At 41.2% G+C, this 26,616-nt stretch overlaps 4 protein-coding genes across 4 annotated transcripts; 1 reads left to right on the top strand and 3 right to left on the bottom strand.

Annotated features, from left to right (window-relative positions):
- Positions 1–1,720: 1,720 nt before the first annotated feature.
- MONOS_12150 (uncharacterized protein) lies at positions 1,721–9,001 on the bottom strand (the record flags this gene model as incomplete). Its single annotated transcript, XM_067864746.1, has 1 exon — positions 1,721–9,001. One exon carries the CDS (start codon positions 8,999–9,001, stop codon positions 1,721–1,723), a length of 7,281 nt encoding a protein of 2,426 aa, XP_067736120.1.
- A 69-nt stretch (positions 9,002–9,070) lies between these two features.
- Positions 9,071–10,792, bottom strand: MONOS_12151 (uncharacterized protein; the record flags this gene model as incomplete). The annotated part of the gene is made up of 1 exon (XM_067864747.1): positions 9,071–10,792. One exon carries the CDS (start codon positions 10,790–10,792, stop codon positions 9,071–9,073), a length of 1,722 nt encoding a protein of 573 aa, XP_067736121.1.
- Positions 10,793–11,488: 696 nt separating this feature from the next.
- MONOS_12152 (uncharacterized protein) lies at positions 11,489–14,886 on the bottom strand (the record flags this gene model as incomplete). Its single annotated transcript, XM_067864748.1, has 3 exons — positions 11,489–14,577; positions 14,651–14,788; positions 14,880–14,886. The coding sequence occupies 3 exons, from the start codon at positions 14,884–14,886 to the stop codon at positions 11,489–11,491; spliced, it is 3,234 nt and encodes a 1,077-aa protein (XP_067736122.1).
- Positions 14,887–14,945: 59 nt separating this feature from the next.
- On the top strand, positions 14,946–26,567 carry MONOS_12153 (uncharacterized protein). Its single transcript, XM_067864749.1, has 9 exons — positions 14,946–15,134; positions 15,186–15,301; positions 15,395–19,277; positions 19,419–19,489; positions 20,327–20,409; positions 20,499–20,655; positions 20,780–20,894; positions 21,069–21,294; positions 21,470–26,567. The coding sequence occupies exons 1-9, from the start codon at positions 14,985–14,987 to the stop codon at positions 26,032–26,034; spliced, it is 9,366 nt and encodes a 3,121-aa protein (XP_067736123.1). The 5' UTR covers positions 14,946–14,984; the 3' UTR covers positions 26,035–26,567.
- Positions 26,568–26,616: the final 49 nt, after the last annotated feature.

Genomic DNA, 26,616 nt, shown 5'->3' on the forward strand with positions numbered 1-26,616 from the left:
AAGAGTCATTTGGAGATTCGCAACAAAAAATGAAAACCAATTGGCGAAAGCAAAAAGAAACAGGGAAAGGCGAAGAAAGCATGCTTTTGAAAAACCAGAAAGTGAGGTGAAGCACATTATTGAAATTGAACGATGAATTGAAACAAGCAGGACAAAACATTGGACAACTCTCTTATAAATGAAACAATTTGTAATCTGAATAGCACCCAATGGAGTTATTCAAAAAATGAAGAACAAAGGGAAAAAGAAGAAAAACAAGGATGGATGAAAGAATGACTGAAAAGAACAAAATAAAAAGAAATTGATAATTTTCCCAGTGATTTTCACACACTCTCATAAAATATATGAGTACTTAAAGGAGAGCGGAAAAAGAAGTTGATTGAAGAAAAACAAAGAAGAAATTTCAGAAGCAAAAAGTTGAAGCGAAGAAGGAAATGGAAGGAGCGAATGGAAAGAAAGATACTACGAAAAGACAACTTAGTTGAATTAGATGAAACCAAAAACAATATTGACAAGTTTTTGAAGATTCGAATTGCGTATTTTAATTCATTTTGCAAACGAGGAGCTAAAAGAAAATGTTGAAGATTCAATAAAAACATCAACAACATCGAATTATTTGATTTTTCTGGTTTGTTCTGTCGTAGCAATTGTTTGCTTTATTTTTATTTTTGATGATTGGTCAAGTGGTTTGTTTTTGAAATGTGTGTGGGAGTATCTGTGCTTTTTGAGTGTTGGCCAGATGTGTGATTTTGATTTTGCTCTCCACATTTATTAATTTATATATTTATTCTTAAAACTTTTTCTTTTCTTTTCTTTTCTTTTCTTTTGTGAATCATCCGATGCATCTGTTTGTGATATTGTTATTCTTTATGTTGCAATGCAAACATGGCTCTTTCTTAATTGAGTTTGGTGCTGTTTCCGTTTTCGTGTTGCTTCCTGAACAAGCACACAAAGTGAATGTTCTTGCTGAGCGAGCGCTTTGACATTTTCTCGGCCGAAGAGAATGGTGTGCACTCAATCATTTTTATTGATAGAAAAATTCGCATTTTATTCGTTTGCTTTTCTTTTTCTCAGAAAGTCAGAGAATTGTGGCAGAAACACAATTTTTGCTTTTTTCATGGCATCTGCTTGTGAGTTTTTACCGCATGGAAGTGCAAATGCCCTGATTTGTTTATTTTAGAGAGAGCGCGCGCCAACGGAAGTGATGTGAAGAGCGCACATGGATGGGAGCAGGACAATGAAATGGGGATGAAAATGGCTTGAAAGCCACAACATCTGTGAATGAAGAAAAACGCCGAATACAAAGCGAGTGCAAAACAAACAAACAAACGCAAAATGGAAGGATGCAAAAAGCTACACAGCTGCAGCTTGGGGAGCCTGGTCCTCATAATAACAACAAAATCGGAGCTGACAAAAGGAAAACGGAAAACAGATAACGGAAAACAGATGGAAGCATTTCCAAAAAAAAAGACAAGAAAACAATAAATAAATAAATAAATAAATAAAACAACTGTTACGTTTGACAAGAGGCACAGAATGAGATGCAGTCTGCGCTACGTCATTTGTGAGCATCTATCTTGTCTGCGTTATTTCCGCTTTATTTGAGCTGCAGATGTGGCTTTTTCGCTTTCCAGCTTCCAAGCCAGTCTTTGGGATGTGGAAGGGCTGGGGGAGAGCTGGATGGAAAAAGACAGGGCATGCTCAGCTGCTCGGAGAAGGATCAGGAGGGGGCAGCGGGATCTTCGGTAAAGGTTGTTGCGGAATAGGAGGCAGATTGATCGGAGGAGTAGTTGAGGCGCAAGGGGTGGTAACAATAGAGGGCGTCGGAAGCTGTGAGGCTGGGAGCACCGCCGGGAAAGTGCTGGATGAACTGGCGCTGAAGCTGGGCAGGGCTGGGGCGGGCATCTGGATTTTGGGAAAGGCAGGCATTGATGGTTTGGGCAAAGGCGGAGCAGCCAGCCATGCCCAGATCTGGCTTTTCGCCATTCGCTATCTTTTGGCCAGCAGTCTCGGCCTCGTACTCGCCAAACGGGATCTGGAGCGTCACACACTCCCACAGCATCATCCCGATGGAGAATGCCACAGACTTCTGTGTTGCCCCCATCTTCTTGTTCATCAACAGTTCTGGCGCCTTCCACCTCAAACACTCTTTTTTGAAGCTATCTTCTTCCTCAAATGCAGATGAGGGCAGAGAATCTCTATCGTTTCTGCCATCATCATCATCATCATCACTTGCAGATGTGACAACGGTTGATGAAGAGATGGAAGATGTGTCAGAATCATCAGAAGAGAAATCTGAATGGAGGGCGATGCAGATAACCATGTGCTCGGAGAACAGCACGATGTGTGGGCTGAGGTTTGGCAGAGAGGGAAGATCGTCCTCCCCGTCTTCGAAGGAGAAGAGTGCGCCGCCAGCCACCCAGAACAGGATTTGGGCAGCTGTCTGCTCTCTTTCCTTCAAGCTCCCAATAGCCATCTCTTTCTTCTCATTCTTTCCGTGCAGCAGCATGAACAGAGAATCCCTCAAGTCTACAATCAGCTTCTCATGCGGTGACGAACAAGCCATTGCATCCACGAGATTCGACATGGATGAAGTGGTTGGACACAGATCCTCTCCTCGAACAAATGTTGAATCAGAATCAGTTGTTGAAGTGGATGAAATGGAAGGTGAAGGAGTTGTCTTTCTTGTCTCTTCTTCTTCTTTCTCATCAACCTTCTCCAGCATCCACTCTGGGATCTTATCTGAGTCTTTCCCCAGGATGTATTCAGTCGATCCACTCTCAGACAGAAGATGTTCTGATGACTCAGAATGTCCCAAGCTTTTCTCATACACCCTCTTCTTGATCCTCTCATCATTCTTCTTCTCAGCCTCCCTCTCTGCCCTCCTCCACTGCTCCTCGGGAGACATCTCCATCGTCACCATCTCGAATGCCTTCGGATCCTTTTTGATGTTGTCATTCACAATCTCTCTCAAATCCTTTGCCTCATTCTTTGCCTTTCTCCATCGAATTACAAAAATAATAAAGCCAATTAACACGATCAATAATATCGCAACAAGCACAATCACAATCAACAACCAATAAGATTTTCCTTCTTTTCCTCCTTCAACAAGTTTTTCATCTCCATTTGCCTGACTTTCACTTTTGTTCTTCAGAATGAGTGATTCTGTTGACGAAGGAGAATCAATTTTTCCAAACAGAAGACTCACAGATACTTCTGTCTCAGCTCCCACCAATGTCATCTGAGTCGATGAAACAACAGCGACGATCTCTTTCTCTGAAACGCTTTCCCTTTCACTAATTCCATAGCTCTCAACCACTTCTTCCTTTCCATTCCTGAAGTTCAAGCGCAGTGAAACATTGCATGGAAGAAGAAGTTTCCCAGTCAGCGAGATGCTTGTTCTCCCATCGGATGTTGTCTCATTCATCGCCTCTTCTACAACTGGAACGAACAGTGTTGATGCTCTCTCAGAAACAATCCCGCTCAGTTCACATCCTTCATCCAGAATCCACAAGGATGTGTTTCTTTCCCATCCATCTCCTCCTTTCAAACTCATCACATTCAATGATCCTGCACCTGAACAGAGAATGTTTCGTCTGGCAGATGGATATCTTTCAATCGAAGGATTGTTGTTCTCAAACTTACCATCTTCAATCTTCATCCTTCCTTCGCATACAGAAAGACCTCCATCCGAACAGCTCACAAAACTGGTATCCTTCATCTCTGCTGAGCTTTCCTTCACATCAACAACTGATCCATTCCATTTGCACATGTTCACTTCCTCATTCAAATGTTTTTCACTTATTTTCCCATCAAACAAGCACTGACTCATGGAAATATTTTGACATTTCCAAAACGACATCATTCCTCCTTTTATTCTTCTCGATGCACATCCAACAAATGAACAGTTCGAAAACTCCACATTTATGTCTCTCCCCTCAACATCAACTACTCCTGCACTCTCATCCACACAAGTGATGTTCTTCAATGAAGATGATAATATGGAAAACGAAAGCTCACTTTCTCCTATATTGTTTGGACCTTGTCCTCTGCCACGAACATTCAAAAACCATCCATTTTTAATCTTCACATTTCCTGCTTCCACTTTTTCCATCTTTGCATTCCCAGCTCCATTTATCTTCAAACAGTCTTTGCTAGCTTCAATATTATTGAGTTTCAGCACACTCACTTCAGTATCCTCATCCATCATCATCACTGCTTCACTCCCAAACGAAAGCCACGAAACACTCACATTCCTGATTTCACATTTCCCTCTTTCCACAAACATCAGAATAAATGGTACTTGCACCATTTCTCTCTCAGCCGAGCTCACTCCATCAAATGAACACACGCTGATCGATATCTTTCCTGAGCTTATCTTCATAAATGATGAATGTGCGATTGGTGTTTGTGCTGTTTCAACTTCTTCAAATGAAAATTGAATCCATCTCACATACACCTGCCCATTTGTCTCCACAATCCAGTCTTTGTTACAGTTCATCCTTCCTATCACTACTACTCGACTCTGAACTTCGTGCATCCCACTCAGCGTGAGCGTGTCCAATCCAATTTCCTCATCAATCACAGATTCCTCATCAACAACCATTTGACTCAGAAAATCGTGGGTTAGATGCCTCAGCCCAAACCCAATCGTTGCGCAAGGAAGCAAAGGCTTTCCACATTGCTGTCCATTCCTCCCTCCTTTCCCTTCTTTGCTCGACACAACAATCGTGTCTGATTGGTATTTCACAATCAGACTCATCAAGTCCATCGCCTCCTCCTTGTGCTCTCCTGCATCCATCCCATAGATTGCATTTTGTTCGATGAACTCTTTATCACGGAAGTCGATGTTGAACTGTGTTTCATTGATCTGCCTCTCGATGCAGTCGCACACAATGAACACATCATTCCCGATGCTTGCTGTGTTCCTTCGGAAGATCACCCCATCAAACACATAATCCAGCTCTCCCCTCAATTCAGTCTTCAGATACACCCCACCTCCTTTCCCTTCGCTCACAGAGCATCCACACTGCTTCATGCTCGCATTCATAACATGGAACCATCCTCCTTCATTCAATTCAAACAGCATCGCTCCTCCCTTTGTGCTTCTCCCACTGCTGCATCCTTCAAACAGTGAATCTTCAACAACAAGCTTCACACCATTCCCACTCTTGCTCCAAACAACACATGGATTGGCTCCTTCCCCTTCAACTGATCCAAAACTGCAATTCTTCATCCTCATCTCACCTCCTCCATTTGTTCCCTCTTCAATTCTTTCGTCAAGCTCTCCTTCAATTTCAAACAGACTTCCACTCTCCAATGTGGCTTCTGTGACTGTTATTTCATTAATCACACTCGCAACTTCTCCACTCACCACAAACACACTTCCCTTCCCAAAATACGAAAGCACTTTGAACCTCTTCATCTCCAACTCCCCTTTCTTCACAACACAAAATGCAATATTCCCCAATCCCTCTTTCTTTCCCTTCCATGAGATCGAACAGTCTTCCCATTCAATTCTCTCTCCCTCACTCATAATCATCCCTGCTTCTTCACTTCCCATTACATTCATCACACACATCTCCAATGCTCTCAGAGTGACTGCTCCACTGTTGCGAAGACACACTTTTGCTCCAGTTTCTCCTTCACTCCCCAACACAACTGTTCCATGTTCCATCTCATCATATCCTGCTCCCACAGATTCCACCTCAATCCAGCTCAAATCATGTTCCTCTTCCACTCTTATCTTTTCCTTCACCCTCACCACTTTTCTCTCTCCTCCTCTCTCAATGTGCTTCAATCCCATCTCCAATGTCTCACACGGATCCTCTTCACTCCCACATCGCACAACATCGTCTCCATTTTCCCACACCACAATCCTCTCGCTCATGTATTCAATCACAAATCGCAACAGATCTGTGTTCATCCGCTTTTCATCACTTCCAACAAATGCATTCGTATCATCTTCCATCCCTTCAATATCAATCGCAAATGTCTCACTCCTCACTGTCACATTCAGATCTGAATCCAGAACGAACATGTTCTTCCCCACAAAAGCCTCATTCTCAGCAAATGTCACTCCCTCAAACTTGAATGGCACTCCTCCCCTCCTTTCACTGCAATTCACATATATCCATCCTCCTTTTCCACCACTCACCTTCTCTGCCACACATTTCTCCGTCATCCCCTCTTTCACGCAAATCATCCCTGAATCAAGGATATTCACCCTCACTGCCCCACCACTCATGCTCTCTCCTCCTGTGATGTCACTCATGTTGCTCTGTTCTATCTTCATCACTCTCCTCACCTCGGCACATATCGCAGCTGATTCATCTGCACCAACAACAAACAAACTTCCAAACGAGCAGTTGCTAATGCTCACTGACTCTTCATCGACTCCATTTTGTTCCATCTCAAGAAGAGCAAGATCCATCAGACACTTTCTTGTTCTGATGGAATTTATTGATATCCACTTCATCCTCACAGCCTGTCCACTGCTTCTGATGATTCTATATTCTATTGCATCTTCTTCCCCTTCCTGCATTCCAAACGAACACAATTCCATCTGCAAAACACCACTTGCTGTTCCTGAGCTTATCACCACTTCTCTCCTCTGTTCAAATGATTCAGGCAATTCAAACCCAACATTCACAAACACACTCAATCCCTTCGAATCAAGAACACTTTTCCCTTCTCCTTCAATTCCTTTCTGCACAACCACCTTCATTCTCTTGTTGTCTTTCCCTTCAATCCTCACTCCACTCACATTTGTCACATTCTCAACACTTGTGCTCCCGCTTATCACAATTCTCTTTTCTCCCTCTCCACCAAGCCTCCAAATGCCATAATCCACACTCCTGCACGGACAATTCTGCATCCCACACCATATTCCATTGTCTCCGTTCTCACTCTCCACATTAATAACCGACGAGCTGTATCCATCAATGAATATGAACAGATCAACCTCATTCACAAACTTCAACTTATCCTTCCCCATCAGTGAGTTCTCTCTCTCGCTTATCTCTCCACTGAATGAGAAACTGCTTCCATTCACAACCCTCCTCAGATCATCACACACAACATACACATCTCTCCCCTTCCTTGCTCTATTCCATTCAAACCTCACTCCGCTGAGATGAAAACTGCATCTCTCTCCTTCTATCCCCAGCCACAACCCTCCTCCACACCCTCCTCCATTCATTGTCCCTTCCAGTCCAGCCGAACATTTCTTCATCAGTGTCACTTCTGCTTCGCTCCTGATTCTCAGTTGTGCATTCTCTTTTAAATCAATCATCATTCCTCCTCCATTCTTTTTCTCTGCAGCACATCCCTCAACACTTGTGTTCCACACTTCAATTTCACCACCTTCTCCAACCACCCCACTCACCATCCCTCCATCTCCTTCACTCACTCGTACATTACTCCCATTACATCCCCAGATAGATATCTCCTTTGCCTCAACTCCTTTTATTATCCCTGAATCAACAAAATTGCACGAACTCCACTTGCATTCTCTCCTCCTTGCAACACAGTTACCACCTGCACAAATCAAACTGTTTCTTCCCATTTCGCTCCCACTGACAATCGCACTTTCCGCTGTGAGTGTGCTTCCTTCCTTGCAAACAACAAATCCCATTTCTCCTTCAAAGGTCATATCATTCAGCTCCACATTCTTCAACGAGACAGATGACAATCCCCCATTCGCTTTTATCACAGGCTTCCCGAAATTCATTGAATCCAATCTCAGTGAAGTCACATTCGCCTCTCCACACTCCACAATGATCAAGCTGTATTCAACAGAATTCACTTCTGCTCCAAATGTGATCACACATTCACTCAAGTTCAGTGTTTCTCCTTTCAACTGGAATATCGCCTCATGATCCTCAAGAACAGATGGCATCACCAGCTCGATCTTCCTCATCCTTGTTTCCTTCAGCACCACAAACACTCCAACGCATCCTTCCTCATCTCCTTTGCGTGCAGCCTCGCCTTCAATTACAAGCGATCCATCATCCTCTGTTCCTTCAATCACTCTTGAGGATTTCGAAAAGACAACTGTCGAGCCAACCTCAACTCCATTTCCAATTTTGATTGTTGTTGTTGTTGCTCCATCTGCTGGCGTGTTCTCTTCCCTCTCAATCGGACAGTTCAATGATCGGCACTCGAAAAATGTGTGTCCACACCGTGGATGATCAACACCTGATGAAGAAACATAGATCTCATTCTTCGGAACATCCAAAAGATAGCACACAATCGGAATCACCAGTGTTGCATTGTTCGTGTCTCCCACTCCCTCCACTTCATGCACATCCTCGTTCAAAAGAGAAATAAATCCAAATTGCCCTTCCGGTATCAATTCCAACTGAGGCGATGCAATAAACACATTCGCCCCATGTTCTGCACGATTGCCTTCAAATCCCACATTCACAATCTCAAACACTGTTGTTGGTGATGAAAGCTCCAAATACACACCTCCTCCTCTCCCCTTCTCCTCTCCACTTCCCTTCTCTGCTCCACATTCTCCAATCAATGTTGTCACCTCTCCTCTGCCAATCTTGAATATCCCACTTTTATCGACCCTCCAAGCGATAGCACCTCCATTCCCTTCCTTGCACTCACAGTTTCTGAATGTGGTGTTCTCCAGCTCCCAAGAATCGCTTCTCTCACTTTGAGAGCTGAATATCGCTCCATCTCCCCTCATCCGACAAATGTTTTGAATAGTCACATTTCCCAGCATCCCTCTCCCAACTCCACTTTCCTCCTCTTCCTCAAACAATGAACAATCTCCCAGTCCAATACCCTCAATCAAGCAATTTTCCATTTTCGTTTTCTCAAATATCACTTTGAATGGTGAAACATCAAATGAGTGTGTTTGCCCATCTTCTGCCCCTGATATGATCACATTCTTCAGTGTCAGTTTCTGAGCTCCTGTTCGCATTACAAACAATGAAGACGATGATTCTGCACTGTTGTGCCGAATTGTCACCAAAGATAATCCCATCGATCCCGAATCCAATGTGAACAAATACTCATGAGAATTCAACAATTCTGTGTTGATGACACACTCGCCCTAGCTTTCGCCTTTGAATGAAATGTCTCCACCTTCAATGAATAGCGCCTTTGAAGAGTACGAAGATCGAAGGATATTTACTGTTCCCTCTGCTCCTTTCTCAATCATGTTAAATGCCTGCTCAATCGTGTTGCATGGACTGCCTTCAGAAAGACCACAAACAGGTCCTTCGACACCGGTTGCACTTGTATATGTTGTTCGAACTGTTGGGAGCCATTCATCGTAATTTGTTTGACTGTTATTATAAAACACTCTATTTGCAGGAGATGTTGTGTATGACAATTTAAATGGCGAACTTTTCAGACATTCATTTTTTATTTTAACATCATGGCCCTCTTCGTTTCTTGCCTTGTTTCCTGTGAAAAAGCAAAATGCTATTCTCTCTGGAGTTGAATCAGTCTCCATCCAACTTGATGTTCTCATGAAAATACCTCCACCCCCTCCTTCAAAATTTCCCGATCCTGCTCCATTTGCCTTGTTCCCTTCAAATTCGCATTCTGTGATTAAATAAGGGCTCTGTTGTTGCTCTATATATAACCCTCCACCATAGGATGCGGCTTGATTGAAAAAAAATTTGCATTTTTCAATTGTTGCATTCGTATTTCCAAGTGGATGAAAAATACGTAATCCACCTGAAAATGCATTTATACACATGCACTCGTAAAAAGAACATTCAGATATATTATAATCACCTTTTAAATGGTACATTATCATCCCACCTGTATTGCTATTAGCAACGCAATGAACAAAGCTGCAACATGACAATTTTACATATGTTGCAGAATGAATGCAAACGGCTCCATCGATGTTATGACTCATATTAATAAAAGAACATCTTACACATACAAGAGTCGAATTTCCATTTAAATAAATCGCACTTCCAGCAGGTGAGAAACCTGGATTATGCCATTCGCAATCAGAAAATGAATGTGTTTCATTTTCTTCCAGAGTCTGTTTTGTCATGTTATGATTGTGTGATTCGTTCACATTTTTCAATCGAGAGCAGCATTCAAATGAGGAATTTAACACAGTTAGCGAAGTGCTTGGGGTGTTCATCGATTTCACAATTCCTCCATAAATAACATCACTCACTTTGGAGAATATGCAACTTTCAATCATTGTTTCCGTATTTACTCTCAGATCCAATTCTCTTTGCGCCCCAGAATCAACAGAAATGTTTACCATCTTCAGACGAGTGACATTCACAAAACAGCTAATATTCTGTGAAAGAAACGGAACAGACGATAGTTCAAATGATGAAAATGACGAGTCAGAGAGAGAAACGTCGCAAATCACATTGCTGGAAGCCTTAAGCACGGATGAGCTAAAAAGTTGCGGAATATGTTCAAACGGATTCACAGTGGAAAGAGAGAGATTCACCGAATTGATGCTTCCTCCATCCATCGCAAATGGTCTCACATTTGATGAGACTGAAATCACGCATCCTCTCATGTTAAGTGTTGACCTCTCACAAACGAAAAAGCAAGCTTTTCCTTCCAACTGAATCTGCAGCACACTCGCTGTGCTCACTGAGCAATTCACAGCAACAAATTCCGATAGAATCTTGCTGAACTGATTATTTTCTGGTGTACAAATATCATTCCTGCAAACTGGCAGCCGGAACACAACTTTCTTATCCAATTCACACATCTCCTTAGCTGATGCTTCTTTGACTTCGCTGACTGCAAGAACTCTTGCAATTATCACAAACACTATTTTCATTATTCTGCTGAAGTGCTATTCGCTCTGAGCTGCAAGCAAGAATGTACAGGAAAAATTCTAATTATCACAATGACCCATAGTATTCTTCAAATTTTCATCAAAAATAAAATTACATTTGTTTTTTCAAAATAATCTCAAATAATATTATTAACAAATACAAAAATTATGCAATAAAAAAATACAAAAATTGTCAAAATTTCAAAAAAAAAAAAAAAAAAAAAAAAAAAAAAACTTTTTGTCCACATATAATTTATTATTTTAATTATTTATTTATTTTGCGATTGATTGATTGATTATTATTTGAAAAAACTTAGCAAGACACCTAAAAAAAAGAAACTTAAAAAAATTGTAAGTGAATGAGTGAGTGTAAGTGTGAAAATATATATTGCGAACGAGTGATAGTGGGGACTCGAATTTACAATAATTCTTAAATTTCTCAACAAAAAATTGTTTATACACACAAATTAGTAACTCAATGAAGCAATACATTGAGGTCTAATTGAAGATTTATGATGTGAAAGAAAAGAATTGAAAGAACAATATCAATCAAAATATCCTTGAAAATTGAAGAAAACATAAACATCAGCAAAAAATGAAATGGAAATACCCAAGGGATGTTAATAAAATTTTATGTCTCTGTAAGCAACATTCGCTTTGTCTTTTTAACACATCTTCAATATCATGTTGAAATTAAAATTAGTTTTCTTTAATACGATTTTCTTGCTTTCGGTTCTGCTCTTCTTTCATTTGTCTCAACTTATTTTCTCTTTTATTGAGAATATTTTCCATTTCCATTATCTCCCGTTCCATAACCACCCATGGAGGGTAAGTTATCCCATACTTCCTGAATTTTGTCAAAAATGCATCGCTTTTTTTCCCAAAGTAGAATAATGATATTTCATGTGGCATCGAAGAGCTAGCTGTCTTAACATCCCCAGAACCGTCGCCTGTGTTTTCCCAGAACTTCAGCCTGTGTGAGAAAAACAGCGTGTGGCAGTGAGGATGATGGAACGCAATGTCAAACCAACGCGACGAAGGAGCAGCGCGACACAACACAAACAGCTCTTTGCAGTGCTTGCGGGTGTACTCATTGAGCGCATGGTTCATAAATACCCCAATCAGAGAAAATGGAGGATTCACATACACAATGTCAGCATTCCAGCTCTTCTCCAGTGCTGAGGCGCACCAAAACTGTCTCGCACCCACAATCCTCTGCGCAGCTGGCTCGCTCGCAGGATCGAGATCGATGGGCCGGCGTTCCATCTCAACAATTGATGCTATTATATCAGGAGGGGTAAACCACTTGTCAGTCGCACGTGATATGAAAATGGTTGAATAGTGGTTCGACATTTGATGTGTTACAATTCCTGAAGGTGGCAGATATGCTGAACGGGGAAGAGGATGTGCAGTGGATGTAGACGGTTGGCTGGAAGAAGGAGAAGCAGAAAGCTGCAGTGGAAGAGGAAGTGTGTGTGGAAGTTGAAGAGGGGGAGGCAGTTGCAACGAAGTGTCAGATGGTGAGGAGGAAGGGATCATTGGTGACTGTGAAGAATATGGCGATTGGTAAGGATTAGGAGATCCAAGTGGAGTAGAGAGGAAAGGAATGTCCTGCTGGGAAGGGCCGAAAGGTGAGGAAAACGGGGAATAGATCGAGGCAGATGATGGAGGAGAAAAGAAAGGAGAAGGCAGAGGAGAGTATGATGGTGAGTTAGAAGGATGTGAGGTGTCAGAGTCTGACGTGTCGGAAGCGTTAGGTGTGTCTGCTTGCAAGTTCAGTGGAAGTTCAGGTGGAATCAACTCGGGAATGGCAAGAGGAGGGCCAAATTGTATTTGGCTTGTTAATTTTCCTTCTGGTTCAGTTTTCAGTTGCGGGTTTGAAGAATTGCTTTGTGTGGATTCGCTGGGGATCTTCTCATCCATCGGTAAGCCAAAGCAGATTGCATTTTGTTTACTTTCCAACTGCTTTGAAAAATCATTCAGCACATTTCTTGGCAATTCTCGAGTGTAGTTTTCTTCTGAACCTTGCTTTTCTGCTCCTATAAGCCTTTCTTGTTTCAAATCCATCTGCTGTTCTTCTTTCACTTTGAATTCTTCATCAAAAAGAGTGCTCTCTTCTTTTGCTTCACCTTGATCGTTTTCTTCATCTTCATTTATTATTCTCTTTCTGCCTTTCCCCTTCTTTTTAGCACTTTTATCAACGGCTCCAGGTTTTCTTCCTCTTTTCTTTTTCGCACCTACCTCCATTTGTATCTGCTCCTCGTATCCACCATTCACAGCCTCCTCAAACTCACCACCACAATCAGCTTGCACAAAACCTTTTGGATTCAAAATTTGCTCTTCAATCAGCTTTTCGATGTCCACATCACTTGGGACCATTGTCACTTCCAATTCGCTCAGCGGGACATCTGCCCAGTTTGCTCGCTGCTCCTGTCTCTGCACTTCTTCATGCATATTGCTTGCTTCCTCGCTTGTTGAGGAGATGGAGGATGAAGAAGAAGCATTGCTTGATGATGGTGAAGAAAAGGAAGAAATAGAAGAGGATTGATCAGATTGAAGTTGAAGTGATTCGTTTTGCATAGAAGATGAGTTAGCTTTAGATATATTTTGTTGTAATTTTTTCATATGCTTCTTCTGCATTATCATCATTCCCCATTCGTCAAGTGTTTCATATGGAGGAAGCGGATAAGGGAAATATATTTCTCCGTTGCTTCCCTTGATCACCTTATTGAAATACTCCGGAGTATAGACCGAGTCTTTGAACGGGTCCGGAGACTCTGCCCTCGCCCTACTCAGCGCGCTTCCCGTGTCAGATTTCTGCCTGTGTGGCGGTTTCAAAACAGGTCTGGTTTTCATCAGTTCTTCCATTTCCTCACTATAATCGCTTTGAAGGTCTGAATGGTCGTAATTGATGTCTAAGATGTTACTTCCTCTCTCTGAATGCTTTTTCATTGTGTTTCTTGCTCCAGGCTTTCTCCCTCTCCGCTTTGGAACTTTTTGCTCATCCGCTGAAGAAGCCAGTTTGCTTGCAGAGCTTTTTCTTTCTCCTCTTTTCCTCCCTTTTCGATGAAGAGGAAAAGAAAAAGGAAGCGAATCTCGGAAAAGATCACTTTGCTGTGATGTCGGATCTTCAACAGAAGAATTATGCTGCATGTTGAACGTCTTTAGAGCTTCTATAACTTCAGGCAGAAGTGGGAGAGGTGGAGGTTGTGGAAGAAGCTCGGACTCTTGCGAATCATCTTGCTTTTGCTTCAAAACTACGCGAAAGCAAAAACTTCTCTCATTTGAATTTGGTATGTTATTGTTTTCTTCGTTTTGCATTTGATTATCTTCTGTTTTAAATGTCAGCTTATTGACGCGTCTAGATTTTGGTATTGGCCTCTTCACGTGCGGAGGCTTAGAGATTTTTGTTGGAATTTGCGTTAATTTAATGAGATTCTTGTATTCATCAGCAGATTTGTACGTTGATCGCATCGAACGTTCTCTTTGAATAGACTGTGACTGATTTTCCGGGATCTCTGCTTGAACAGAGGAATTATTTATTTCAGATAGATTTGATAGTTGGTTCTCCATAATTTCTCTAGAAGATATTTGATTTTCTGATAAAGAAAAATTCTCATCTTTTACTGTGAATTGCTCTTTTTGTTCGTCAACATCTTCTGAAAACGGAATTTCTGAAGAAGATGTTTTCTTCTCTGATCCTTCGTTAAAAAGATTATCAGAATTTGATTCATCTTCAGATTCAAATTCAGAGAAAAGATCTGATGAAGAATCACTTTGTTCTTCTTCTTTGAGGATGAGCAAAATGAAAAGATTAAATATTCAATAGAATGACACTTTTCTCAAAAAACAAAAGCAAACCTTTTTCATGCTCATATTCTTCTGTTGTCAACGTTGATTCGCTGACAAAACCATTCTGTGCATTTGCAATTCCTTCATTACTTTCTTGAATTTGAAAATGCTCATCTTCTTCAAGCGACTTATCAGATGCCTCTGAAGCTTTTGAAACAAAATAATTTTGTTGCAACAAATTAAACAAGTATAATAAGGATATAATGAAATTTTCAATTCATAATTTTTTCCCGCATACTCGCCATCGTTCCTTTTCTGAAAGAATAAGATAATTTTCAAATTCAGAAAGAAATTACAATGGGCTATTGATCACAAAACTGAAGTGCTAGACGCTTAAGGTCGCATGGGTCGGACTAAAAGAAATGATCCTTCGTTAGTATTATGTAAGCACCTTCGTCAGCCAGAGCTTGATGAACTGAAAGCAATTGCAGATAGAGGAATTCCTTTAAGATGTTCTGATTGTGATGAGCAGAAAAGAGAGCAAGGGCACGAAGTTTGTTTAACAAAGACATTATTAATATGAATTATTTAAGTATAAATACAGTTTAGCGTGTGCCTTCTTTGCGGAGATATTACTTGTCCTGATCATACAAAAGATCATTATCAACACGAAAAAGAGCACTCAACATTTTTTTACACTGGGCCTCCTCAACATTTCAGGTATATACTTTTTTCTTTCATATTTTCTTTTTTAAAGATTTTTTAAACGAAAAATTATGCATGAAATGCATCAATGTTTCTCGAAAACGAAAGATGTTTTTGTAAAAAGAATAACTCAAAGTTTATAATTCCAGATGATCCAGATTTGTGGCCAAAAGAATTGAGGCCTTTGAACAAAATTCTTAAAAAATTTAGTACACTTCTGGTTTCTACTCCTGAACCGCAATCGGAAGATGAAAACCTGAATAAAAATAATATTGACGAAGAAGAAGAAGAAGAAGAAGATTTGTCATACGTTATGGAGAGAATTAAACAGATGGATTTGGAAGAGCAATCAAAACCTCGGTTTGTTGAAAAATCAACAAAAAATCAGCCATCTGAGCAATCCCAGACAACACTTTATGCTTCAGCTCAACAGCAAATCAAAGGGTTCCAGAATCTGGGCAACACGTGTTTTTTCAACAGCATTTTGCAGTGCCTTATGCAGACTGAGGCGCTCCGGCAGCACTTCGTCGAGAAGCCTCCGCCAGAGCCGCTATCTGAGCAAAAACGCGCTGAGGTGTATTTGTCAGTGCAGATTCTGCGGAGGAGAATGAGGGAAATGGCAGAGGAGGCAGCGAGTAGGGGAAGAAGTAGGGGCAGAGAAGGAGAAATTGGATTTGAAAGGAAGAGAAAAGAAGGAGAAGGCAAAAGCAGTGTAAAGTGGGGAAGGATGGCAGACAGTCGAGTGTCGTTTGAGGCGCAGCTGGAGGCGGTGCTGCCGCTGCTGCCGAGAGTGAATGTGGAAGGAAGAACGACAGTTGCACTGAGAACGCTGTTTCGGATGTTTTGGACGGGAAGAGGAAGCGAAGGAGGAGGAGGAGGAGAAGGAGAAGGAGAAAAGATGGAGAATGATGAAGATAATTGTGGAGAGCTGATACAAAACACGAAAAACTATAAAAATTCCTGGAAGAAAGCGAAAAACCGCAAGAAAAGGCAGCAAGCTCTGCAGAGTTCTGAGCGGACGCTTGTTCCGTGGGACCTGCTGATCAGCATCGCGCACTACGACCACCAGTTTGCTGGGTTTCAGCAGCAAGATGCATTAGACCTGCTGCTCACTCTGTTCCAGGCACTCGACACGGAAGAGGAGAAGAGGATGGCGTTGGCAGAGTATTTCAGACATGCACAGACGGTGCTGAGGGAGAGAAGGTTCAGGAGAGTGCTGGGGGAGGTGTTTGAGAGGGAGGGAGAGGAGGAAGAAGGGGGAGAAGGAGAAGATGGAGAAGAAGGAAGAGGTGAAAGAGAAGGAGAAGAAGATCAATCAGAATATGACAAGCCTCTTTTTCTGCAGTTTAAGGAAGCAGTGAAAGCGCTTGAAGAAGCAGAGGGAGAAGAAAGAAATGAAAAGAAGAACGAGCAAAAGGGAGAGAAGGACGAGGATAATGAAGTTGATAATGATAAGGAAGAAGATGATGAAGACGAAGAAGAAGAAGAGGATGATGAGGAGGAGGAAGAAGAAGAAGAAGAAGAAGAAGAAGAAGAAGATGATGATGATGAAGGGGAAAGTGATGATTCTTCAAGTTCAAGTTCAAGTTCATCATCATCTTCTTCTCAGTCATCAACAAGTGCCGAAGAAGAGAAAGAAGACGATGATGATAAAGATGATGATGAGAAAGAGAAAGAGGGCAAGAAAAAAGAAAAGAAAACGAAGAAAACAAAGAAATCTTCACAAAAGACAAAGCAACAAGAACAAGATAAAACACAACATCAACAGAAAAGTTCATCATCATCATCTTCTTCCTCTTCTTCCTCTTCTTCTTCCTCCTCCTCCTGCTCTTCTTCTACTTCCAGTTGCAATCCACATCATCGCCTTCACCCAACTTTTGTTGAAGAAATCTTTCGTGGCGATCTCATTTCAATGAGAAGATGTGTCGTGTGTGGAAACATCTGCAACAGCACCAGCGAATTCTACAACCTCTCTCTGCCTCTTGCTCCTCCTTCTCCTTCTCTTCTTTCGCATTCATCTTCATCATCTTTTTCTTCTTCTTCTTTTATCCTTTCTCTTCTCCAACAGACAGAAGTTTGTTCATCATCTGCTTCTTCTTCTTCTTCTTCTTCTTCTTCTTCTCAGCCTTCTCAATTGCAATCTCAATCAATCCAACGACAACAACAAGAAGAAGAGATAAAACAAAACATGAATGGAAATAATTCATCAGTCAATCAAACTTCTTCTTCTTCTTCTTCTTCTTCAACGCAAACATCCAAATTGCTCGATGAAGAAACATTTTCCCTGTTGCAAATGTATCAGTCCACTCTTCCTTCACTTGATGCACTCACAACTCATTCAGAATTAGAATCATCATCATCATCTTCTTCTTCCTCCTCCTCTATCTCTTTCTCTTCCTCATCTTCCCCTTCTCCTTCTCCTCCCTTCCCCCTCTCCCCTCCCCCCACCACCCTCTGCTCCTCCCTCGAAGAAGCACTCGGTCGTTTCTTCTCAACTGAAATGCTGCAAGGTGAAGAAAGTCCCACATGCGACGTGTGTTCAGAGCGGCTGAGGAAGATTCGGCAGCTGCAGGAAGAGGAGATGGAGAGGATGGAGATGATGAAGGGGATAGAGGAGTCGTTGAGGGTGATGGAGGAAGAGGAGGAGAAGAGGAAGAAGAAGAAGGAGAGGGAGAAGGGTGAAGGAAAGGGTGAAGAAGGAAAGGAAGGAGAGAAAGAGAAAGAAGAGAAAGAAGATATAAAGCAAACAAATTCTGATGCAATATCATCATCTTCATCTTCTTCTTCTTCTTCTTCTTCAGAATCAATAACAGCAAATGACGAAGCTATAGCTCTTGCTCTTGCTGCAGGAGACGAAGAATATTTGGATCCATCTCTTCTTGCTTCTTCATCTGACATCATTTCACAACCTTATTCATCATTATCATCTTCTTATTCTTCTTCCTCTTCCTCCTTTTCCTCTTCTTCCTCTTCCTCTTCCATTTCTTCCATTTCTTCTTCTTCCTCTTCCTCCTCTTCCTCCTCCTCCTCCTTCTCCTTCTCCCATCACTCCCCTCTCCTTACACCTCATCTTCTTTTTCTCTCTCTTCGTGTGCCTGCGCAGCTGAAGATGCTCGTACGCTCTTTTCCAAAAGTGTTGGTGATTCATCTGAAAAGGTTTGCCGGCGGGTTAATTGGAGGGAAATTATTTGACAATGGGAATAATAATGATGGTTATGACAGTTATGATAGAAATAAGTACAAAAAGAGAGGAGAAGAAGAAGAAGAAGAAGATGATGATGATGATGATGAAGAGAAAGAAAGGGGAAAAGAGGAAAAGAGGAAGAGGAAGAATAAGAAGAATAAGAAGGAGAAAGAAGAAGAGGAGAAGAAAAACAAGAAGAAATCCAAGAAACATAAGCACAAAAGATCCGAAAAGGGCGAGAAAGATAAAAAACACCAACATCATCACAATAATAATAATAGGCATAATAATAAACATAACCATCATCATCATCGTCATCATCAAACATTGCATAAAATCGATAATTATGTTAGCTTCCCCTTCTTTCTTGATCTGAGCCAGTATGCGTGGATGAGCAAGGAAGAAGAAGAAGAAGTGAAGGAGTGGAAGGAGAAGCAGAAGAAGAGGTTTGAAGAGCTAACAAGAAGGACACATGATAGAGAAATAGAAGAAAGTTATGTTGTTTCTGAAGAAGAGAAAAGGTTAGCAGAAAGAGGAAGAGAACAAAGTGCATTAATAACAACTGATTCATCGTCATCATCTTCTTCCTCTCCTTCCTCTCCTTCCTCTTCTTCTTCTTCTTCTTCCTCCTCCTCCTCCTCTTCTCCTTCACCTGAAGCTGCAGCAGACCTGCCAGCAGCCAAAATGCCCTCACTCTCTTGTGGCTCATCGAGCTATTCGCTTTATGGCATCGTCTCTCACAGCGGGTCTCTTCACGGCGGACATTATGTCTCATACACACGAAGATGCCAAGGAAAAGAAATGGAGGTTTGTATTTTATTTTATTTGAAATTTTTGATTTTATTGTATTTTATTGTATTTTATTGTATTTTATTAATAATTCAATATTAATTTTTTTATGTGTTTTTGTATTAATTTCATTGAAATTTCCTCTTTTATTATTTACAGAATGAATGGTTCTTTGAATCAGATACAGTTACAAGACCTGCATCAATTAAAGAAGTCAAGAGTGCCGAGGCGTATATTCTTTTTTACGAACAAATTTCTTCATGATGCATTTTAATTTAACTTTTGGTAATACTTTTTAACTTTGAGTTGATTTATTTTAATAAAACAAAATCATTTTTAATTTTTAGCAATTTATTTATAAAAAAATAATGGTACTTTCAACATGTTTGATGTTGGTTATTTTTTCTTTATTGCTTGCATCTCAATATTCAACAGAAATTAGCAGTTTGACATTAAAAAATTTTGATGGATGTTTTATGAAAGTTAATGCAAATTTATTGTTTTTTTCAAAAAGAAAATGCTGATAACATGTTTTTATTCCCTCTTGCCAATTCTTTTGCAAGTTCAATACGAAAGTTGTCACAAGGGAAAATAGGAGATTATCTCCTTTATTCATCGCTATATAATATCGTGGAAGATTTGAATAACGAAGGAAAGGGGATTGAAGGACTTGAATTGAATAAATCAATCCCTGGCAATTTGATTGCTGTTTGTTGTTTTGATTTGTGCTTAATTTTTATTATCATTTCTTTTCTAGTCCGCTTGCGTTTCAGTTTTAATTTGCGCGATCTTGTGGGCTTTGATAATTATCTTTGGAATTTCTTGGTGCTGCGTAATTGATTGCCCTTGCTGTCAAAAGGAACCTGGAAAAAAGCCATGCTGCGCATGTTGTTGTTGGGATGATGGCCCATTCACTTTGTGGAAAGTCGCTACTAAAACAATATTTTTTATATCTACTTTTGTTATTTTGTATGCTAACTATATTTTTTTATCAATATTTATTTATTTTTGTTGTAAAGGTTCGGAACTGTTATATGCTCTTTATGTTATTTTTTCTTGTATAACAGCATTGCTTCATTTGGATATGATTCAAAGGAAGTGGTTGATGAAATTAATAAATCTATCTCACAGTTTTCTGGTATTGAAAAAGGTTTGAGCTCAATATATTATGCGAAAATTCTTTAATTTCACCAAATTGATTTTGTTGTTCGATTTATTTAAACTACAATATCTTAACAGTTTTCGAGCCTTTGACATCTGTTCTTGATTCACAGCTTGCACATCTTCAGCATGAGCCATATAATTCATTGAAATGGCATTCGATGTCAAAGACGTTAAATCCATTCACGCACAACACTTGGTACAAATGCAATTCGTCTTCTAATATTGGTGAAGAGTGTGCTTTATTTATCTTCATATTGAAATATTTTTAATTTGATGTTTAACTTGTTTCTTCTCATTCTTTTCAATTCTTCTTTGGATTTTTTTAATTGATCCACATGAAATCGCAATATTTGCAGATACCGTGCTGCTCTTGATGCATTGACAACGGCTGCAGTTCCTGATAATTATGATTATCGTTTAGTTCATGATATACGCGATTATATTGATGAAGTTGCAAGACAACAGTTTACTGTGTGCCATAATCGTTGATGCAATTTAATTTGTCAAAACTTCATCATCATTGTGTTTTTATTTCCCTTTTTTTATTTTTTTCATATTCTTTTCTCTTTGTCTTTCTCTTCTTTTTTTTTCCCATTAAATGATGTTTTATTCCTCATTAAAACTGCTATTTTAACCTGAACTCAGTATTCTTACAATGCATCTGGCAGCGGCAACCTATCGATGACTCCAACGACTCCCTCAAATCCGTACTACGAACAGCATACCGAAATATCCGAAAAACTCCGTGTTTTTTCGTCATATTTCACAGGGCGCTATTATGAACTGCTTCACAACCTGTTTCTGCCATACGCTGAGTCCAGACTAGAAAAGCTCTTTGCTGAATTCCCCAATGCCCAAAAGGCTCTTGAAGGTTAGTCTTTTTTATTTGGTGTTGTGCTTATTCCAGTGATTTTTTTGTGATTATTATTTGTATTCATATTCATTGAAATTTTGTTCTAATTGATTGTGCGAAATTTCTATCATAAAAACTTAACTAAACTAAACTAAACTTAATAAATAAAACGCATTGTCTGTATTTTAACCAGACAACAGCGCATTGCAATCACCCTCAAGCTCCCCAGCTGTCATTGAGCGCATCTACCAGGACATCTTATCCACCATTCCAGACAGCTCTGTCCTGAACAAGACGATCGACGCTGTCCGCTCCTACTGCAGTGTGATGGAGCAGAACGAGAAGCTCAGAAAATATCTGCGTCTGATCGTCGCCCGCGGGGCCTGCGCCAACACACGCAGCAGCTTCTACCCGTTCTACGGGGATTCCACCGCTGCCTGCGAAGAAGTCAAAGAAGTCATGTTTCGCAATGTCTCCTTCAGCTCCAGTGGCACCATGTACGCAGCTAACAACACAGGACTCTCATTCTACACAGACAGCCACGAGGAAATGGCATCACTGGCAGACGCAAACAGCGTTTTGTACAAGTTCTTCAAAGAAGGCTACATCAACCCGTCCACTTCTGCCATCGGCCGCTTCAAACAATTCGTTGAAGGCTTTGAACGCAACATGTCTTCCATCAATGCGAACTCCCCTTCTTCCTATTCTTCCCTCTCTGCCCAGTTCGAGTCAGCCATCGATCCCTTTGTGCAGTCGTTCCAGAGGATGACGTATGCCTCGTGGTGTTTGAAGGGCCTTCCTGACCTCACCCGCATCACACTCCAGTTGATACGAAACAAACTGTCTTATGCAAGAACAATTGTGAGCGATGTAATCATCGACTATCAGATCGTCTTCGCTGTTGTCCTGATCATCTTCGGCGTTCTTGTCGGCTTGCTCTCTTTCTTCTTCCTCGCTTTGCTCATATACACCTTCTGCACCCCTTCCAAAATCTGCCTCCGCCGCATCGGCGTGTTCGAAACCATATTCTTCGGCATCTTTGGCATTTTCCTGCTTATTTTCTGTTTTCCTGGGGTTGCCCTGCACGACGCGTCTGGCCTGCTCTTTGTCGACGGCCCCCAGTTTGCAGAAAGTAGCTCAATGGGCATATCACTCAAGGACGTGTTTGTCAGCAGCAACTGGGGAGATTACGAGGACTACGCAGTGTGCGTGGAGAAAGTGTGGCAAGCCACGCTCCCTTCTGAAATCGCCTCTAATGATGAGCAGCAATTGTTAGCTTATTATGCCGTCTCCCGTCTGAACAACACGGTTGCTGCTTTCCCCTTTCCGCTGTATGAAAGCCTGTGGCCGAGCCCGCTGGCGCCGGCAGAGCGGGAAGAGAACGAAGATGATTACGCATACAGATGGTATGTGTATTCACTGAAGCAGCAGCGCTTATATAATGATGAGGACAATGATATATACCCAGAGTGCAGGAGAAACCCGGTGACAGGCGAGATGTTTCGGCCACTGCTAATGAGGCAGCCGAGTGCAGCTGGTGTTGATAGAAGCAAAAGAGGAGCAGAAAGAGGAAGAGGAAGAGAAAGAAGAGGAAGAAGAAGTGGGTTTGGGTTGGGAGGTTTATCGGATGGTTTGGAGGAAAGCAGGAATGTTTATTTGAGAAGAAGGAATTCTAATCAGAAGGGCAATAGAAGATTTTTATCTGAAGATTCATCATCATCATCATTATCATCATCATCATCATCATCTTCTTCTTCTTCTTTCTCTTCTTTCTCTTCTTTCTCTTCTTTCACCTCCGGCAATTCTTCATCTCCTCCCAACCGCAAAGCACAAAATGCAGTAGTGCATGGATTACTTACGCGCTTTGAGAACGACAATGTGTATAGCTTTCTGAATGCTTCTTTGCCGGACTATCTCCACCCGATGCTCTGCTTCCCCTATTTTGTGTACCGCTTCGAGTCAAATGTCTCCCTCTTTCCACACCACCTGTCGAATTCTCGGGCAGTGGAGTCTTATTCATCTGCTTCGAATTCTGCTTCGAATTCTTCTTCCTCTTCCTCTTCTTCTTCTTCTTCTTCCTCTTCTTCTTCATCTTCTTCTTCCTCTTCTTCTTCATCTTCTTCATCTTCTTCATCCTCTTCTTCTTCCTCTTCCTCCTCCTCATCTTTTTCTGAAATCCCTTCATTCCTTTCCAATTCAAAAACACACAAAAAACAGCCTCAAACACCTCATCGTCACCACCATCCTCTGAACTTATCTCCAAACACACACTCATTCAACACGCACTCTTCATATTCTAAATCATCTTTAGCAAATACTGCTGAAACATCAGCAAGTTATTCTGCTTATGCTTCTTCTTCTTCTCCTTCTTCTTCTTCTTCTTCTTCCCTCGACTTATCCCAGCTGAGCATCCTCTCCCTAAATCAATCTCTTCTCTCCTCCCTCATCAACTACTACCTCACCAACACCTCCGATTCCAACACCACCACCAACCCGCTCTACCAAGCCATCAAAGACTCCCAACAGAAGATTGAGCCTCTCCTCCGCTCGTTCGCCCAACGGAGCTGCCAGTACAACCCTCTCCTTTCGTGCAATGTTACCCTCAACAGCAGCTTCGCCAGCGCCCTCAACAGAGCCATCGACAAGTGCATGGACAACATCGACCGCCTTGCTACGAGTGTGAAGAAGGCTACTGATTATTCCACTGTCTACTCTGCCCTCTCAAAAACCGTCTCTCCCTTTGTGAGTGCAACAAGGTGGGCGGAGCTGCTGTGGTTCAGCGTGTTTGTGATATTTCTGACGTTGCTGCTGCAGCTGCCGATGTTGGCGTGCGGAGCTGTCCATTGGATCAAGTACATCCCACGCAGCGAACTCAGATCGGCGCTGAGGAAAAGAGAAAGGGAAGAAGAAGGCGAAGAAGAAGAAGAAGAAGATGATGATGATGATGATGAAACTTCGAAGTACATTCGTTCGCGGAATAGGAAGTTACAGTCGCGCCGTGCAGTTGGTCATCTTCCTCCAAGAAAAGCGCCCAATGCGCCTGCAAAGAAGAAGATTCTGATTATAACTTCGCCTCTCTCCTCGCCTTCAACAGCCAGAGGAAGCAATCTGGCCACTTCTGCTTCTTCTTCTGTCCTCATCCCATCGACTGGCCAGCCAGCAAGAATTATTACCAACAGCAACAGTAATAATAGCATTAACAATAATAACAATAATAATAATAGCACCCTTGCCCAGCTCCAGAGCCAGGTGCTGCAGATACAGCAGACACAGCTGCAGACTCAGCAGCAGCAGCAGGAAATTGCCGAGCTGCAGCGGACAATCGCACTCACCACAGCACTCAACGCCACGCAGCCAGTTGGTGTGCCTCAGCCTGCGCCTCCAATGTACCAGCCGCCTGTGCAGCCCCTCGGTAGCCCTGTGATGAGCCCTGTGATGAGCCCTGCTTTCAACCGTCCTGTTACAGTTATGCCACCAATGACACAAATGAATCAAATGAATCAGATGAATCAGATGATGCCAGTTATGCCTGTAATGCCGACTCCTCCTCTCACTTCAGCACCTCAAATGACTCAGATGAATCAAATGCCGATGAATCTCACACAGACAATGCCTCCTCTGATGCACACAGCCTCTTTCTCATCAAGAACAGTTGCATCAGCAGCTTCTGCATCATCTTCTCCCCAATTGCCATTATCATCCACATATCCTCCTCCACTCTCTTCGCCTGCCTCTCCACCCACTCCTTATTCTCAGCAGACACCGATGATGTCGAGAAGAGCTTTGCTTCCTCAGACACCGCTTACAGCATCTGCAACAACAGCTTCGCTAAACATCAAGCAGAATCCGATGGCAGAGTCGTTTGTGGAGAAGATGAAGGTGCTGGGTGTGGTTGGAGATGATGATGATGATGATGATAATGAAGACGATGACGATGATAGCGATGCAAGTGATGATGAAGATGCAAGTGATATGGATGGTGCTTCAGATAAGAGAGCAAAAGAACAGAATGCAATGGGTGGAAGATGGAGCAGCGAAGAAGAGAAAAAAGGGAAAGGGAAGAATAATGGACTCGAAGAAAAGAACACAAGCGCTATTAATGAAGATGATAGCGAGGAAGATGCAGATTTTGAGACAGCCAAAAAGAAGAAAAAGAAGAAAAAGAAAAAGAAGTCATTGAAAAGCTCGCAATCTTTTTCCATTCAAGACAGTGATGATGATGATGATGATGATGATGATATTGAACCCATTGAAGCAAGAGGAAAGAAGAAGAAAAAGAAGAAGAAGAAGAAGAAAGGTTCCAAAGAAAACAAAACAAAAACAGTTGAGATGGAAGAGGAAGAATTTGAGGACAAAGAAGAAGAGCAGAAAGATGATGATGATGATGAAAATATGGATAAAAACTCAGCCGTTTTGCGGGGAGCAGTCAGAATTGACGAGGAACTCAACATGTTTGATGAGGTATCATCGCCTGCTGAATCGCTGTTGCTTTCAACGATGAAGTTGAGAAGAAAAGGAGGATTTGAGACGATTGGTGAATCGGGAGCTTCGGGGAAAGGCAGAAGAGGTGTGGTTGATGGAGAAGGAGATGATGATAATAGCGATGATGATGGCGATGATGATGATGAAGGGAATAAGAGAGCTAGTTATATGGGAGATGGGGAGAATAGGGAGGTGGATGAAGTTGAAGAGCCTGAAAAGAAGAAGAAGAAAAAGAAGAAGAAGAAGAAGAAGAAGGCAATTGAAGAAGACGATTGAAAAAGGGGACTGAGCAATTTTTTTCTGTTTAACATAAAAAGGTTATCACTATGATGTATTATTTATTTCCATTTTTTTGTGTGGATGGAACGTGTTTTTGATTATTTTGTTTGAAGAAAATAAACCACTATGTCCGACAAATGAGAATTGCAAATTTTTGCTTTTTGCGATTTTTGGGAAAGTAAAAACACAGATTCAAAACTCTTTTCGAAATTTTTTTTTTTTTCATTTTTTTCTGAAATTTCTTCAATTCACTTCGATTGACGTATTTCAAAATCAATTATTTGTTCTGTATTTGTAATAGTTCATCGATTTCAATATATTTTATGATAGCTTTAATTTTTATTGAAAAATCTATTTTGTTTCGTTTAAATGCCATTTTGGAGTTTTGACTTTGTTTTTTAAATCTTTCGATTCATTCTTCACACGTCGCAATCTGCGTCATATGTCTCAATAGGAATATTCTAATTCACAAAAAGAAACACAGTCTTTTATTCACTTTATTCGTTTCAATTAATATTTTTTATCTTTTTTCAAAAATAACGAACACAGTCCCATTTGATTTTCTAAAAAAAAATAAAA

The sequence above is a fragment of the Monocercomonoides exilis genome (assembly GCF_001643675.1).
Source record: "Monocercomonoides exilis strain PA203 chromosome Unknown scaffold1-2713096, whole genome shotgun sequence".
Taxonomy (NCBI): Eukaryota; Preaxostyla; order Oxymonadida; family Polymastigidae; genus Monocercomonoides; species Monocercomonoides exilis.

Bases quoted from the DNA above. Each gene is read 5' to 3' on its own strand.
- MONOS_12153 (XM_067864749.1), top strand. From the start codon at position 14,985: ATGGGTCGGACTAAAAGAAATGATCCTTCGTTAGTATTATGTAAGCAC. The intron at 15,302-15,394 runs GTATATACTTTT...CGAAAACGAAAG, and splicing joins GGGCCTCCTCAACATTTCAG to ATGTTTTTGTAAAAAGAATA. The intron at 20,410-20,498 runs GTTTGAGCTCAA...ATATCTTAACAG, and splicing joins GTTTTCTGGTATTGAAAAAG to TTTTCGAGCCTTTGACATCT.